The following is a 17684-nucleotide window of genomic DNA, read 5'->3' as shown; positions in this document are numbered from 1 at the left end:
CAAATTTTACGGAAGTGAAATACTTAATATTTTTATTTCCCTAGTCTAGTTACGAGACAACGCGGCCATATATTTATTATTGTTATTTTGTTCAATTGTGTTTTGCGTAAGAAGAATGGAAGTGTCGTAATGGGAACAGAGTATCTTAATTCTACGTTTCTAAGTCGTCTCTGCCTACCCTACTATGTATAGGAAATACAGCGTGAATTTGAAAAAAAATTAATATAATACTAGAACAAGTTATCCTTTCTAAATTATTCATAACACTACAATTAAATAATCACAATTAAAAATTAATTTACAATTTTAATTGCAATAAGAGACTTAAAGCATCTGTCTAAACGTATATAACTCTATTTACTTTCATAATACGGTCAATATTACTTGTAAGAGAACGAGATCAAGTGTCATTAATGAGAAAAAAAATTAGTACTAGTTTATCTTGCTAATGATATCGTAATCATTTTTTTGGGTTTATTAAAAAAAAAACATTTGTTTCTTGTGACGTAAGGAGAGAAAATTATAGACGTTTCTTTCTGTTTTACTACGGTTGTAAATTCTATTCTCACTCGGGGTAATGAAATATTAAAAAAAAATATTTGCTCGTTCTAGTAACGCGGGGTTGACTGGGAATAGGAAACGAATGTATTATTACTAGTTTTGCTCTGAGTATCCTGCTAAATGCGGGATACACCGTGAAGCTGATAAAAATATTCTGTTAGAAAGAAATATATTTAGTTTAAATTAATTTGTTATTTATTTATGATTCGTGTTCGTCTAAGCCATAGGCTCAGCAAAACTTCATGTGGTTTGACTAGACTTCAAAATCAGGTAATTTCGTTGTCCTCACACCGCCTATATTTAAGACATTACCCCTTGAGTGATGAAAATACCACTGCATCTAGAATCTCTTTCTTTGCTTCAAAACAGCCTCAAAATTTAAAATTAAGTTATTTCATAACTTATTCATATTATGAATTATGACAGCTAAAGAAAGTGCAGAACACACATCTATGTAATGTAAAGTCACTCTTATATAAAGTTAATAATTAAGTAGCAACTAAAACTTTCACACAAACAAAAATGGTAATATATCTTTTTATACTGTAATTCGCCGTGTAATATAACTCAGTGATTAAAAATGTTGTGTATTCTAATAAGAATTGTATTTTCTTTAGATATCTACATACATATAGCACGGCGTTGGGTTCCGCCTCTCAACACGCAGTGTCTTAAAATTTGGACGAAAAGTGGAGAACGAAGTGCTTTAGAACTAGGTTGCCTCTGCCTAACGTATTAAATATGAGAGTCATATTCAATAGATTGTTACTTATTTTCAAAAATATATTAAACACAAATTTCCTTTGCGCAATATGATCTTATAATATAATATAGTATTATTGCCTATCCTGCTGTGTGCAGGATACAGCGGGCAACTGATATTGATTTTTTTAAATAAAATTTATTGATCGATTTATCAGAATAAATTAAAGTAAACGTTCACAAGAGCATTTTTTTTCAAATTCACGCTCTATCCCGCATGTAGGCTAAGGAGAGGGGAAGATAACATTATAGTTCAAACCTATATTCAACGAGCAGCTCATCGTAATTATGTATTAGATTTATCTCAGAGAAACCTGTACCTATTTTCTTTTTATTTGCTTCATATGGAAGAGTAAGCATAGAAAACTAGTGTCAACGCACTCCGTTCCCTACTTCCCACAAAATATCTATACAGTAAAGCTTAAAAAAACATATAGAACTTCATTGAGAATGAACCCAATACCAACTACTAACTAACTTAATCCAAATATATCAAAGACATACAAAGTACATAAATTACAATAGAATTTTGTCCGATTATTTTAATAGTGGCTATTGTTCCTAAAAATACAGACAATACCCTAATCTCATAAGACAATACGAGGCTAAGCCTATTTAACACGGTATGCCTTTACAATGTGAAGTAAGAGGGGGTTTCTTATTTTCTGATGGAAGCAGATTCGATATTTTTAAGGCGGATCCTTAATCCCTAAAATTGGGGGAAAGTACTCTTATGAGATAACTTTGATTTCTGGCTGTAGGTATTAAACTGAAATTAACATTAAGTGTATATATTTACCCAATTCGAGGTAAGTTGGACACAAACGTAAATTGCAAACGTGACAGGTAGTGCGATCGATTCCCATTTGAAGAAATGAAATATTTGATATTTACAAATGTTCGCTCTGATGACGAGACTAAAAAGCACAGAATCGAATTCCGCCACCGAATCCGCAATACCCCCAGAACTCGGTGGAAAGTTGAGAGAGTGTCTTAACACTAGGCTCATTCTGTTTTCCTTCCTACTCTACTACTTGCATAATCACAGAGGGAAGCTTTTAAAGATCAGAATATTAAAATTCTAAGTCATAGCAAATAAAACATACAAGTTTTAATTGTGTGTATCGTTTTTTTTTATATGAATTCGCCGCGTAATTTACTTCCCGTAGTCCTATTACTGGAAAATGTGGTAAGAAATCAATACTAATTTACTTTATATTCTTGAAAAATAAAACCAAAACAAAGAAAAAGATGAATATTGTTGAAAACATATTGAAACGCCTACGACAATAACCGGAGCAAAGTTCACGATAGCTTTTTAAGCAAAGCATTTTGTGAAACGTGTTTCTTTTCTTTCATAACAATAAGCTATTCTCATTTTTTCACTGTAGTAAACGAAACTCTCTGCATTTTCTAATATATAATTATAATATACAGCATGAAAGCAAAAAAATGTGGAAAGCGGAGAAAATAATCAAATGAAAATATTTTATATTGAAATGGACATTGGACTGACAGTTTACTGTTGTCCTGTTCTACTACGCATGACGTAAAAAAAGTACATAAAAATATATAAGAATTTTGAGATGAACATTATCAAGTGCACTGACTTTCGCTGTCAATACGACTGGATGTGGGTTCAATCCTCAAAATTTATATCACTTAAATATTATAATATGGTGTCAAAGCAAAGCTTGGCGTTGATTTCCACCACTCAACACGCAATACCTTCAGAATTCAGCGGAAAGTGGGGAACGGAGTCTAACCTGTGTGCGGGATACAGCGGGAAGCTGATTCATTTTTTTAGAGATCAAAATTTTTAAAAAAATCCAAAATATTCTTTATTCAAATAAACTTTTAAAGCACTTTTGGATCGTCGAATGAACATATGAACAAAAAGCTACCACCGGTTCGGAAGGCAGTTCTGCTGAGAAGAGCCAGCAAGAAACTCAACAGTTCCATCAGATTACCAAAATGTACTAGTATCATTAAATATTTAGGTATACATTTACAAACAATGAAATACAAGATGCTGTAATTTGGTACAGTATTTGTATACAAGAGGAAGATGCTATCTATAATTACATGTCGGAAACGTCAAATTTTTTGAATAAATTAAATTTCATACAAAGTGTATTATCGCACAGTTGCAATAAGTCAATAGAATCTTCTTCTTCTTCTTCCTAGCATTAATGCTAGCGGCTATTGCCAGGGTCTGCCATCCTCCTCAACCTAGAGTTAGAATAAGTTATTGAAAATCCTTATTTTCCAATTTTAGCTGTCTTTTGCAACGAAGCATGTTGTTGAATAAACTCAAACGTCAGTAATATGTATATTAATGCATTATATTAGAAATATACGTAATATAAATACGCCTAGTGGCGCTTTGAAAATATTATAATATTTCCAAGGTGGTCGACGGAGGGCGCCTTGGTGCAAGGACACACGCCCGCGACTGTATTATGCATGGGTTCGATTTCCACTCTAGGAAATGAAATGTTAAATATTGTAGTTTTCTTGCTCTGGCAACAAAGCAAAGCGTGGTGTTGAGTTCAACCACTCAACACGCAATAACTCAAGACTTCGGCGAAAAATGGGGAACGAAATCATTCATTATCTTTATAACAGAGTGTCTTAACACTTGGTCCCCTTTAGCTACCTGTGAAAGGACGACGTGTGAGATACAGCGTGTAGCTATAAAAATATTGATCTTGCCAAGTATGTAATTTTATACTTTTTAAAAATTTGTAATATACTCGTATTTAAAAAAAAATATCTTCGAAAATATCATTGTCATATTTTGCTCTTTAATGTGTTTTATGCTTCCTCTATTTAAAGCCTTTATGTAGATTTTGTGACTATATAAAGGCTTTAAATAGAGGAAGCATCTTTCCGTCTATCAAAACCATTTATGTCGAGATTCCGATGTATGAAGCTGAAACTAATATCAAATATTCAAATCTATATCCATTTCAACCACGGAAAAATGTTTATGTATGTAAAAGTAAGTAATTTCGACGCGTAATCAAAGCCTATAGGGTACTATGACGTAGACTTACAGTAATGGATTTTGACACAGAGTGGCAAAAGCACGAAACACGAAAAGTGAATTTATAAATATTTCATAGAAAAAAAATTAATACAAACTTATACTTATTGTTCACCGATATTTTTTTATTAAGAAGAAAATGTTAATTTTTATTTTTTTTATTTATTAATAAGGTCGAAAAGAATTTTGAAAAAAGGTCAAAACTCAACAATATATTTTTTTAATATAAAACGAACCTAATGAAACTGGCGAAACTTATTAATTATTAATATTAACACGTTTTTATTATGTACACTTGTGGCTATGTCATAAAATCTAATAAACTGAATTTGACCCACTCAATATACATGCAGGGTGAAGCTAAAAAATGTATATTTGTACATTACCACTATTGAACATGGTTGAAATGATGGTGGTGGCAACCACTTAAAAAACAAGAAAACAAAAAACAAAACAAATACAAAATGATAAACACTTTATTGATTAAACATATGCACTGTACACTTATCTAATAGTAGGTAAATTTTATATTTTATTTTTTATATACGAGTATATATATTTATGGCGTTCGTTTAAAATCTGTATGGCTGTCTGAAGGGGGCGATGTATCGCGGGGTAGTGTAGGCGCGAGCGGCGAATACGCCAGGATCGTATTTGCCGGCACGGTAACTACCTGGAAATGGAAAATTAATTATAATTAATTATTTATTACACATAAAACATATAATAATCATCATCATCATATTCACGCTATATTCTGCACACAGCAGGGTAGTCAGAGGGAACCTAGTGTTAAGAGACTCCGTAAACTATGTAAAACCGACTGGTTATGGGTTCGATCCCCACTCGAGGAGATGAAATATGAAGTAATTCTTCAATTGAAACCAATAGTCCCCGAAATTCAACCAGCGAAAATCCTGAGTGCGTTCAACCAAAAAAACATTTTCAGCTTTATAATATAAGTATTAAGTTTAAATTTAATATCAAATATATATCTAGCTTTCTAAGTTGTAATTTCTCGAAATCTGATCTTCCTCGAAACGTCAATACAGATAATCAAAGAAAGACAAAAGGTAATTTCTCTTTAATAGGCTAATAACTATCAGTTAAGAGCTGGCATGCTAACATGTCACGAAGACCTAACATGTCATGAGAGCAACAAATTCGTGACTCGGATGTGGTTAAACGATGAATTGTATAAAATGATAACTAAGAACATCTAAAGTAATAGGATATTTTATTATCATTTTAAGATCAGAATCAGTTCTTACCATCATCATAAATTCCAGCTGCCTCGTCCCTAGCATTCTCTTGTAAGGCCTTGGCAATAGCTTCAGGGATCGGAGGAGGAGTTGGCAGATGAGCACCTTGGGGCTGGAATCCGTTGGCATCAGCGGTGTACCTTACGCTGTAAACCTGTCCATCATCACCAGTGTAGGCGTAGCCACCTGCTGCTTGAATACCGTTGGCTTCACGGCCGGTTTCCTCAGCCGAAATTCCTGAAATCAAGTGTAGATTGGTTAGAGAAATTATTCCAAATGTATTAATTATAATGAAACTCCGAACTTCCCAAATATTTTAGAGACTGAATAGAAATGAAAATCTAAAGAAAAAGACATTTAAATAGAAACGTTTACCTGAAAAACTGTGAATATAAATTTGAAGTTATATACGATGCTAGTCATCGTAGTAGTATTAAGTAAGTCAATAAATAAAAGTTTGACTTATAGAATAGAAGTTATTAAAAAATATTGGTCTAAAATAGTGCAAAAAAATACCGAATTTACAAAACGTTTCTTCATCATTCTTGTAGCACAAAGTACATGCTCTTTAAAAGATTTCAAAATTTAACCTGTTTTTTAAATCTAATCCAATTTCAAAGTAATAGTCATAAATTTCAAGAATCACAAACATATATATGTAAATTATTAATTATTACTTGTGATTGATTTCATTCGTAACCATTTTAAGATGGGCTTAACTATAAGCAATATTATCAGCCTCCTGCTGTTTTTCGTTAATTTTCTTTATATTTCTTCTTAATATAAGATGTACATCAGAAAATATTTTTATATTGATTCCGAAATTTTCGTTCTTGGCATAAGTAATGTCTTCTTTCATTTTTCTATAGAAACACCTATTTGATTTAGATATACCTAAATCCATATTGATCCAAAAAACCACAACACTTTCACATATACACTTTTCTAGAGTTATATATTTCCCTCAACCGAGAATCAAACTCAAACTCACCGTTCTCAGTGTCATAAGCATAATGGTAGCCCTGTTCATTGACATCAGATACGGATCGTAAAATGGCTGCGTTTCTTTCTAACGCAGCACGAGGTCTATCACCATAGTAGGCGCGGTACTGAGGCGGTACAAACGCTGGTATACCAGCCGCTGCGCACGCGCCGATGAGAGCTGTAAGGATGATCTGGAAAGGAAGTTTATATTAGTAAAATACTTTTTTAGGTATACAATAATTCAGATAATAGAATATATTACAAAATATATTGTATTTAAATTTCGATCTGCGATTCAGTTCCGCCAGTTTCGTGTTCCCAGAGTTCTAGCGAAAAATGGGGAACGGCAGTGTCTTAATGGGAATAGAATGTCTTAACACTAGGTTCCCGAGTTTTCTCTGCCTAACGTACTATGTGCGACATACAGAGTGTAGCTGAAAAAAACTATAAAAAAACGAATATATAGTATTTACTTTACTCAGATACATAGGTTTAAAACATTGCCATAGACTAAAGTATTAATAAAAATGACAAAGTAGCTTAATATTATCATATTAAAAATATTAAAAAAGAAATAAATGCAAAAATATATATAAATTTGGTTAAAACATTCTTAGAAACAGAATGACACAAACATTACTTTTTTATGTTCTAAAACATTTCGTATTACAATTGACTATCAAATTTAATTATTGTGAGAGAATAAACAAAATGAATCTGTTATAATTAAATAATGATGCTTGAAATTATGTCGATATTAAATTATCTTATATAATTAGATGCTTCTTGTAGATTAATCATTCGCCGCCATAAAGAGTTAATAAGCTATAGAAAAAACTAAATATTAATACAAAATAAGCTTATCATATTATCCCTTTACACCCGAAGGTATTTTTTTTCGAAATCCTCTATGTCATAGTTTTTATTGCTTTCTACATAGTCTAAATAGTTAGAAAAAAATAGAAAAAAAAAAATTTGGTTTATAGTTAATCCAGGAGTTAACCCTCACGATAGTGAGTTTCAGGTACAACTTGATCAACTCAAGATCGTGAGAGTAATGTAAATTGAACGTTTAACTTGGTGTTTGGATAATTAATAAAACATTTTTTTATTCATTTAGGAGCTTAGTACTTTAATCAGTCATTTTGTTGTCAGTCTATATAAAAAAACTTACGATAGAAACCCAAAATCAACATTTGTACGACAAAGTTTATAAATTTTAACAAAAACTTTCAAAACTTAACTAGTTTGTAATTTGTTAACGACTATTAAAATTATTTTTTTTGGTGATACGATTTAAAACAGTCTTTTCCACGTGCAATACATAGATTCGTATCACATTTTTCGCATCGTATCTTCGTGCGACTGCCACAAGATTCATGACGACACATTCTTGGAGCTTTTATTTCGTCAAACACTGGAAAGTGATCGTACCCATCATATCTTTTTGCATCAGAGGGTTTGTCTGCCGATCTGTAGTGTCTTCTAATAGGATTCTCATTTTCCATTGGTGGATTATATTCAGTATCACTTGACATTCGGCGTTCTCTGGATGGGGTACTCGATAATCCGTCAGCTATGTTCAAACGAAAATCCAACAAGGGTAAAATGTCTTTCCTGGTTAAATTATTTGCTTGACAATCATTGCGATACAGCCGCCAAGAGTTTACAATGGCCAAATCAAGAAAGTGGATGAGTACCTTCAACGTCCATTTTTTAATTTTAATAAAATTTCTATAGTACTCCATCTGCTGATCGAGTACGTCCACCCCACCCATGTGCTGATTGTACCTCTCAACTACATTCGGAGCAGAAACGTCCACGTATCTCTCAGGATCTAGCTCAGGTTCTTGTTCAGGTTCCATGCCACAGAATAAGTCGTTGAGGTCACCCATGACATTTGGTGCAAAATCATCGTCGTCTTCATGAAAATCCTCAATTTCGGAAAGGTTGCCATCGCCCAAAATTTGCAATATTTGATCGTCATTTAAGTTCCGTCCTAAAAAACAATAAAAACAATGGTATTTTTGACTAAATCCAGGCAAAACCGACAAATAACGGTTACGTTGTTTAAATTTTTTAATATGCATGTACAACCGAAGCCACACGATCGTAGCAGACAAACTTTACTATTAAATTGTATCGAAATCATAACGAAATCAATCAAATTAAAATAACTCACTTATTTGGTGTTTATTTAGCTTGTAATTTACTAAATAATATAATACATTACTGAACAAATAATATGCGAGACAAGTACTTACCCGTGACGCTGCGAGGGTCAAAAAACGCCGACATCTCCCATTGAGTCTCACAGGACACTGATCGCCCGCCCGCACCCCGCGATTTTCATGTCGCATCGAGACATCCTCACGGACGATCGAGGCCGGTTGCGTTCGCAAAATAGTAAATGGTTTGGCGCCAGAATTTTTTTAAAGTGAAACTCACGCTCGTATAAGCGCGGGTGTAAAGGGTTATTATATTAAATACCCACAGAATTAAATGTGGGTTTGATTCCCACTACCAGAAACTAAATATTTACATAATTGTCATTTCCCAGAAAAATACGTTTTTTAGAAAACGCATAAAAGTTTTAACGTAGCGGAATTTGGACCTTCTGCTCTTGGAGCTACGCCAAAAGCATATACTTATTAATAAAAGGATTCTTTTACTGACTGACTGACAAAAATAAGAGCATTCTCCTCGCAGGATGTACGCACTAAGAGAACATTAAATAAGTACTTATATATGCAAAGCTTATATTAAAAATGGCATTGAACATGTAAGGATGGAAGATTAATTACTAATTTGATACCATCATATGTGGGTGTGGGTTCAAATATATCATTTATTATGATATTACCTACTGGTTTATGAAATAATTAATTTCATTACAACACGAGGAAAATTATATAAGTTGAATGATATTATTGTTTTCAGGTTATTTCACGAAACCAATATATTTACATTATTCTAAAGTATCATAAAGTATTATTTATTAGTTAAAAAATCATAACTCCCTCAAATTTGATTTGACTGACAATTGAAATTTTTACTGACATTTGAAATTTCTTTGAACTGACACTTACAACTTTTTGGAACAATCAAAAAGCTAATATATATTATAAGAATATAATAAAGTGTTAGTTAAGTATATATTAATAATACACGTTAAGTTAATAAAGCAAATTACTGTATCAATTATGATAATGTTTAAAAATTTTCCAAAACAAGACGTACCAATTGCATGTTGCTGGTTGAACTACCGATGTACGAATGCTGTATGATCATCCCGATGTGGCTTATATACGTTATTCTATATCACCAAAGTCAAGGCTGTTATAGAGGATCTCAGTAAGGCGTATAATATACTGCATAAGCTTCATTTATATGTTAATTTTAAGCTTACAGTACTGAGATGGGTTGATGAAAGGCTAATGTTTTGACTAGCATCTACGGTGGGAGAAGGTACAAACCAGGTTTACAAAAAAAGGCCAAAGAATGTACTAGGTTTTTATATATTCTTTTAAAGGAAGATATAGATAACTCAGTGTAAAATCATTCAGCTTTCACTTTCAGCTGAAAGAAGAAGAATTAGAATTAAGAATTAAAGAAAAATACTGGACAACTCTATATTTAATCACAAGTTTCTTGATCGCAAGAAAACTTAAAGCTTCTGATATATTGCTGTTTTAAATATTGTCTGGTTAGACACTAAACAGATTCTTTCGGTTAAAGAAAAAAGAAAAAAAGTTCCGCCACTCAACATGCAATGCAAATTTCGCCTCCAGAAGTTGGCGAAAGAAAATTTAAAAAAACGTCTTATTGTGAACTAAAATGTCTTAATGGTAACGTGAAACTTAAAAAAAACTAAATAACTTAACTTGTATGTTGCAATAATTTTTTTTATTGTTACATAATTACGAGACAGACTGAAAAAAAAATCTGATAAATTATATTATAGAGACATTCCATATTAATGTCGAAACGTATCTCCTTATTTAAAACAACGTCTACTTTCCTCACATTCAAAATTTAGATCAGTTGAGTAAGCAATAGACACTATAAATTTATGTTAAATAATAAGTATTTTACATAAATTTATAGTATTTTATATGATAATTTAATCTATAAATTACTTTAGCCACCAATTTTGACAAATTTGAAGCCCTTTTACATATAATAATTGAGTAACAAATAAGAATGGTAATGTACTGATTTCGAATATTAGATTATAATGAAATTCAATATATTTTTTTATTTATGGCCTCTTTGGCGCAGTAGGACAGCGTCTGTAAGGGTTCAATTCCGACTTTGGAGATTTTTTTTTATTTCCCCATTTCAGGTACCTATAAGACAACACACAATGCCTTATCAATTCGGCGGTGCGTGGACGATGCATGCTTAGCTTTTCTCTCTCCACTCTCTCGTCTGCCTGCTGTAAGAAAGAAGCGTCAGTATTAGATACCATCCTTATTCTCTCCTTAAAAATGAAGAAAACCTGTTTTATACGAAATAAAGTTAAGGCAGATTAAAAGAGGCGGATTAAATGAATGAAATTTTCAATTCCTTTTTTCATTTTCTTCTTCTCAGGTATTAACATATTTTATACTGTTCATTTTCTGTAGCAGTAAAAGGTGCGGAGGACAATAGTGCTGTACAAGGGATACGGAGTGTATTAGCACTACACCCCCCGCCTACCTTGCTCTTTGCGTATCTTATCTTTAGTAATAATTAATTAATAATTAATCCATCCTCTAAATACAATAAAAATAGCTGTTCTAATTTCAAAACCCTTGTAAAGTAGTTTTTACACAATAAAAAGCAAAATGAATACAATTAATTACGAGTCGTTTAATATTATGGCGGTATTTTGTTGCAAGTTGTTGTTAGGCCTGTATGTTTAGATAGAAAGAAAAAAAATTATAATAAAATATTATCATTAACTTTTATCTCTCTATCGAGGCCGTAGTGGTTCAGACGGCAGCGTATGACTATAAACACGATGATTGTGAGTTCGATTCCCATTAAGGGGAATTAATTATTTTCAATTCCTCGCACTAGCAAGACAAAGTGCAGCCATTTAAAACGCAGTGTCTTGAATTCATTTCTCTCTCTTTCAGGTTCTCTCTATTAATCTTTCCATCCGGGATAAACGAGAAGTTACTAATTTTTATATAGTTTCTATAGGTCTTATTAAATAAAACATGACGATAAAGTTTTGTGACGCACCACTGCTTTATAAATAAGTTAAAATTATTTTGTAATAATGCTTCAAACATACGAATATCCGCTTGCAAATGTACTAAAATATTATATTAATCGCAAAGAACAATACTAAATATAGAGAAGACACGGAAGTAGGTATACTTGGATGTATTATACAATATAGAAACAAATTATATATTTGTTTCTATATTGTATAACAAATATATAATTTGTTACACATTTGTTACTTGTTATTATACAATATAGAAACAAATATATAATTTGTTTCTATATTGTATAATAACAAGTAGTGGGGATCGAACCCGCAACCGTCGAGTTAAAGTCAGAACCTTCAGCTCAATATACGCTTTATATAGCAAAAACGCGTATTTAGACACTATAAAGAAAATCAAAATTAATAGGGTACTTCCGATTGACCTAGAATTATGAAATGGCAGCTAGCATCTACAGGTAAGTTCAAGTTTAAGAAAAATCCGAAAACTATACATTTTTGGTTAAATCCTAAAAAATAATAGCCTTAATAAGGGTTTAAAATTTGATATTTTTGCTAGTTCCAGTAAGATATCAGATGAAAAAACTCTGGTGAAGCTAAGCTTGAAATTCAGAAGAAGCTTGACATCTCTAATTTTTATGCAGAACCCTCCGTCTGCGAAACCGACTCACGCTTGTCCGGTTTCTTTTTCATCATATTTATTTAACAAAATAATTGATAAAATTAACATGTAAATATTTAAAAAGTTTCATTTTAAAAAAACAATGTTACAAACACAATATTAAGAGATAGATATCTTTTGCATAAACACATCTCAATAATAATTTGCTTATAACATTTTTTATCAAGTTTTGCTCTAAATAGATCAATTAAAGGTCGTAAACATATATTAAATTATAGATACAATTTGAATATATTTTTTGCACGTAATAGATAAAAACATGGATTTTTTTAATAGTTCGTAACTCGTCGTTTAATGTCCCGCTCGTAGCAAAATAGACAGAGGAAACCTGGGAGCCGTGTTAAACCAATTCGTTCCCATTAAGACACCTTCATTCCGCACTTTCAGTCAAATTCTCGAGGTATTGCGGTGAATGGTGCGCCAACACCGCGCTATGCGTAGATACCAGATTAGAAAAAATTAAAATATTCCATATTTCATTACGATAAGTGGGAATCGAACCCTTGCAGTACACGTGGTTGTGCCCCTGTGCCACAACGACCTCAAAATGGTAATTGATTTTAAATTTATATCTTTATCTTACAGGCAAATTAGTATTTGTATAATTAAAACCTACGTGTCTACAGAGTGCTAGATATATAAGGATTGTCCTTAATTATTGGGATATTCGATCCAAGAATAATACAAAAAAAAATTTTTAGTTTAATTAGGTAATGAGAGAAGCTTAGATATTCCTGGCTGCACGTTCCAGACGCTGCTCTGGACTCCACAGCCTCCACAGCCAGGTGGTCAGTGACTCAATGGAATTCTAAGTAATATCGTCTCTTTCTATATCAATATGATTTCCAATTACTGTCAGAATTAAGCGTACATTCAAAACAAACAAAATTCTGATATATTTTTATTTATAGACAGCTATCTCTATCTAGAGAGCTCTCTCCGTAAATATGATAGTTGTGCGTTCGATCCTACACGGTAGAATTATTAAAGTTCAATAATAGACCAAACGTGGCGTTCAGTTACGCCATTCAATTCATAATGTCTCGAAAATTGAGTGGAAAACCTGAACCTTCTTTATATGTGATGGGTACCTATGTTAAAATGAAATAAAAAATATTTATTTGGGAATATTTTCTAGTATAATAGCTAATACGAAGTCACCTTGCATAGTAAATAACTCAATCATGTGTCAGTAGCATAGTATTCCTAAAGCATTGTGTCTCCCACGCCCGTGTCAAGGAGAGTGAATCATTTAGGAAGTTTGGCTATCATACATACATACATTCCTAACTTAGCATAGATTTTTAGCTTGCTGGGGACCAAGTGTTATAACACTCCGTTTCCATTAAGACACTTCCATTCTCCACTTTCCACTGAATCCTCGAGACAAGGAAATGGTGAACCACAGCAAGGAAATGTTCTCCTTATCGAACCCCCAACCCTCGTGTTTATGTTTGCGCCAGCGCCCACTACACACAGCCAGAAAGACATCCAAACTATTTAGTTAATAGTATGAGATACATTTGACCTATAAGTGATGTGTATTTGACTTTTCATATTGTTAGTTGTATTGAAGAATCTTATTCAAATAATAGATACATGATCTCAGTCACGACATAAATTAATATTTTAATTTTTTTTGTAAGTACAAATGGAGAGCACATCATCCTTATGATTTTTTGAGCATCACCTGTGGGATACATGTACAGCTTGAGTAAGCAGAGGAAATCCAGTGTTAAGATATTTTGATTCCCATGCATAGCTTAATCTTGGAGACATTGCGTATTAAATGTAGTTGCCAGAGTGGAGAAATAAAGATAATAAATTCACCAAGTGGAACCCATTATCGCACCTCACAATCTAAAATGCTCATCTATGAGGCAGTGACATAATTCAATAGAAGTTGCGAGAGGTCGCATCATTGAATCCCACATGCATTACAGTATTTTAAGGATTTAGTCAAATTAGCTGCTAGCTGAAGAATATAATGTATGTATAATACAATTAGCTACCATTTGTGGCCAATAGAGACACAGGGATTGAAACGTACAATACGCAAAGGTTGTGGGTTCGATTCCCACTCGCTACAATAAAGACAAAAAAGGCAAAATGCGGTGTCGATATCCTCCACTGAACACGCAATACCTCCAGAATTCGTTGGAAAGTGGCGAACGGTCTTAATAAGAACAGAGTGTCTTAGTTAGTTTCCCTCTACATACGAATACTTTGCTATATGGAGCAGCGTGAAGCTTAAAGTCCCAATCCCCTTTAAATCCCATCATTGTTTTAGACGAAAAACGAAGTGTATTAACACTATTATCTCTCCTCATTTTCTAAGTAAATTTATAATATTTTTTCAATAACAAACAATATCAACATGATATATGAGGTATAATCATATAATTGTGTGAGTGGGCGGGAGCATTACTTAGATACGCGATTCCTAATAGACAGACAGACAGATGGAATTGACTTCATGTTTAATGCTAATGAATTATTCATAACAATAATATTGATGAGTACTTTATATACGGAAATGCCTTAGATTTTTTTTGTTTAGAATAGATTTTAGGAAACTTTTAGAAAGTTAAATACTATACTAATCCTAATATAGGCTTGAGGTCAGTTGCCGCGACTGATTGCAGGTTCGATCCTCGCTCGAGGAGTAGGATATTTTATTCTTTTACGAGATACAACATGAAGCTGAAAAAAAAATGTACACTATAGAGAGAAAGGAAATCCAAATGATAAGGTCTCGTCGCCTTATCAATTGTCATCAACTTTTGTTTACATTTTTAGCAAATATAAGTATAGAAGGTCTTGAATGAATTGAATAATTTCTCGAGAAAATGAAATATTTTATATTTCATCATATTCTCGCTATACTAGCGAACAAAGTGCTTCGCTAACTTCCGCTATAGGTACAATACGCCTCCTAAATTAGGCGGAATTGGGGGACGAAAATGTCTTAACAGGAACCCCAACACTAAACTTAACACTAGGCTCTTAGACTCTCTCTGCCTACTATTATGTGCAGGACTATAGCATGAAGCTTAAAAAATATAAATATATAAGAATATAAATAGGTAAACAGATAATAAAATCGTGGGATACCTAGATCATAGTGCTTGCATACCATATTTCTATTAAACCTATGAACCTAGTAATTACTCGCTCGATTCCTAAATAGCTACGTAATCAAATAAGAATACTTCATTATATCCAAAGACGGATTTTGTTCGAAGTAAATTATGGCATGTCAATCATAGTGGATTGGTCCTATTATGTTTACTATATCTATATATATAAAAGGACTTGTCCTCACTGACTGAGGTAAGACGCACGCACAGCCGTAACCGCTGTTAGTAGAAACGTTAAATTTGGACAGTTGTTTACTTTCGTAATCTGGACATCCACTAAGAAGGGATTTTGAAAAATTTTTACCCTAAAGGGGTGAAATAGGGGTTCATAATTTGTATGGAAAAAAAATTAAATCGGCTCCGATTTTTATAAAATTTGAAAATTAGATTTTTAAAAGTATTTAATTGAATACGTGTTTCGTCGTTTTCTAGAATTCTCCCCGTAAGGGTGCAAATAAGGGGTTGAAAGTTTGTATGGAATTTTTTTTAAATCGCCACCGATTTTTATAAAATTTGAAATTTAGACTCTTAAAAATATTTCATTGAACACATGTTTCGTGGTTTATTAGAATTCACCTAATTACGCAAGCGGAGCTGCGCGCGTCCGCTAGTCTTATATATTGCTAAAGGGATATACACTGTGGAGTTTGTGCATTTATGCTGCAACTGTATAGAATTTAATTTTAATATAATATATGTTGTAAATTGTTATTAAATTTGAAGTATTTCAACGCCTTAGTGTTGGATTTGAAAAGAGATTTGATGACTTGGTCTCTGATGATATACGGATGGTCTCCACATATTACCCCAACACTCTATAGATTGTATAATTCATAATGGACAAGATATCTTGTCCATATGACCGCGCACAACGAGACACACTTAAAGATGTATCCACTGCTCTGAGCCTGGGAACCTAGTGTTAGAACACTCAGTTAGCAGAACGAGAAAATTGAATTATTCAATATTTCATATCCTCGAGTAGGAATTGAACCCAGAACCTTTCGCGTTCACAGTCAAACTCTTGTGTCCCTCTTCCACAACTGGCCACAATAATATGTTAAATTAATAATATTTTAGAACTGTAATATAGTGAAAAATATAAATACTTAAAAAGAATTTGTGCCTTCCTTTGTTCGACCACAAAAAAATATTTCATAATACTATAACAAACTCTGTCAGAATTCACATTAAAGGATGAAATGAACTTTTTCAAAGGTTACTTGTTCAACTATAACGTGCCTGTCATTGTGGGTCTTAATAGATAGGACTGGTGTAAACCATGGCCGTGGTGGCGCAGTGGCGCAACGTCTGGCTTGAAACACGATGGTAGTGGATTCGAACCCAACTGGGGGGAATGGATAGTTTTAACTTGCGCTGATTATGCTCGTTACGCTCGTATAACGAGAAAAACCGTTGATTTCCACAATGCGTCGCAATTTCCGCGAAAAGTGGGGAACGGAGTGTCTCAACACTGTGTTCCCTCTACCCACACTACACTACTATATACAGAATACAGCGTAAAGTTGGGTTTTTTTTAATAATATTTGTTTTATAAAAGGATTCAAATTTTATCTATCAGTTTTAAAGCTAACCAACCTTAAAAGCGAAGCTTTAAGCATAAGCATTCATTTAACTTGTTCAGAATTTCGACTGACCTCGAAAATTACTAGCAAAATAGAGAATACTATTTTTTGTATTTATTGTTATCATTTTCTTTTTGCTTTGGCAACAAGACAATAGGGCAGCGTAGAGCGCCCCACATCCGATATCTTGAAATTTAGGCGGAAATTGGGCAACGTAATGTCTCAACACTAAATTCCCATTCTTCATGGGATTCTTACCATTGAACCATAACATACAAATACTAAAATATTGACAAGTTACTATTTAGAAAGACAAAACAGTTATTTCAAAACAGTTTTGCAGCATTAAGTTTGACGAGAAAAACGGTTTGTGATTATCTCCAAAGATGGTTTTGAGGATTGCGTTAAGAGGATTGCTCTCGTGACCCAGATATGGA

General features: G+C 32.8%; 1 protein-coding gene across 1 annotated transcript; it reads right to left on the bottom strand.

Moving 5' to 3' along the window:
* Nucleotides 1–4830: 4830 nt before the first annotated feature.
* Nucleotides 4831–9956, bottom strand: LOC146532276 (cuticle protein 3-like). Its single transcript, XM_085197367.1, has 4 exons — nt 9859–9956; nt 6626–6809; nt 5644–5871; nt 4831–5045 (listed from the first exon to the last, which is right to left on the bottom strand). Exons 1-4 carry the CDS (start codon nt 9907–9909, stop codon nt 4945–4947), a joined length of 564 nt encoding a protein of 187 aa, XP_085053493.1. The 5' UTR covers nt 9910–9956; the 3' UTR covers nt 4831–4944.
* Nucleotides 9957–17684: the final 7728 nt, after the last annotated feature.

The sequence above is a fragment of the Heliconius melpomene genome, chromosome 14 (assembly GCF_056956725.1).
Source record: "Heliconius melpomene rosina isolate 202511_hmr_F chromosome 14, ASM5695672v1, whole genome shotgun sequence".
Classification (NCBI taxonomy): Eukaryota; Metazoa; Arthropoda; class Insecta; order Lepidoptera; family Nymphalidae; genus Heliconius; species Heliconius melpomene.
Note: the sequence above shows the minus strand (reverse complement) of the source record. Positions and strands in the feature narration are given on the sequence as shown.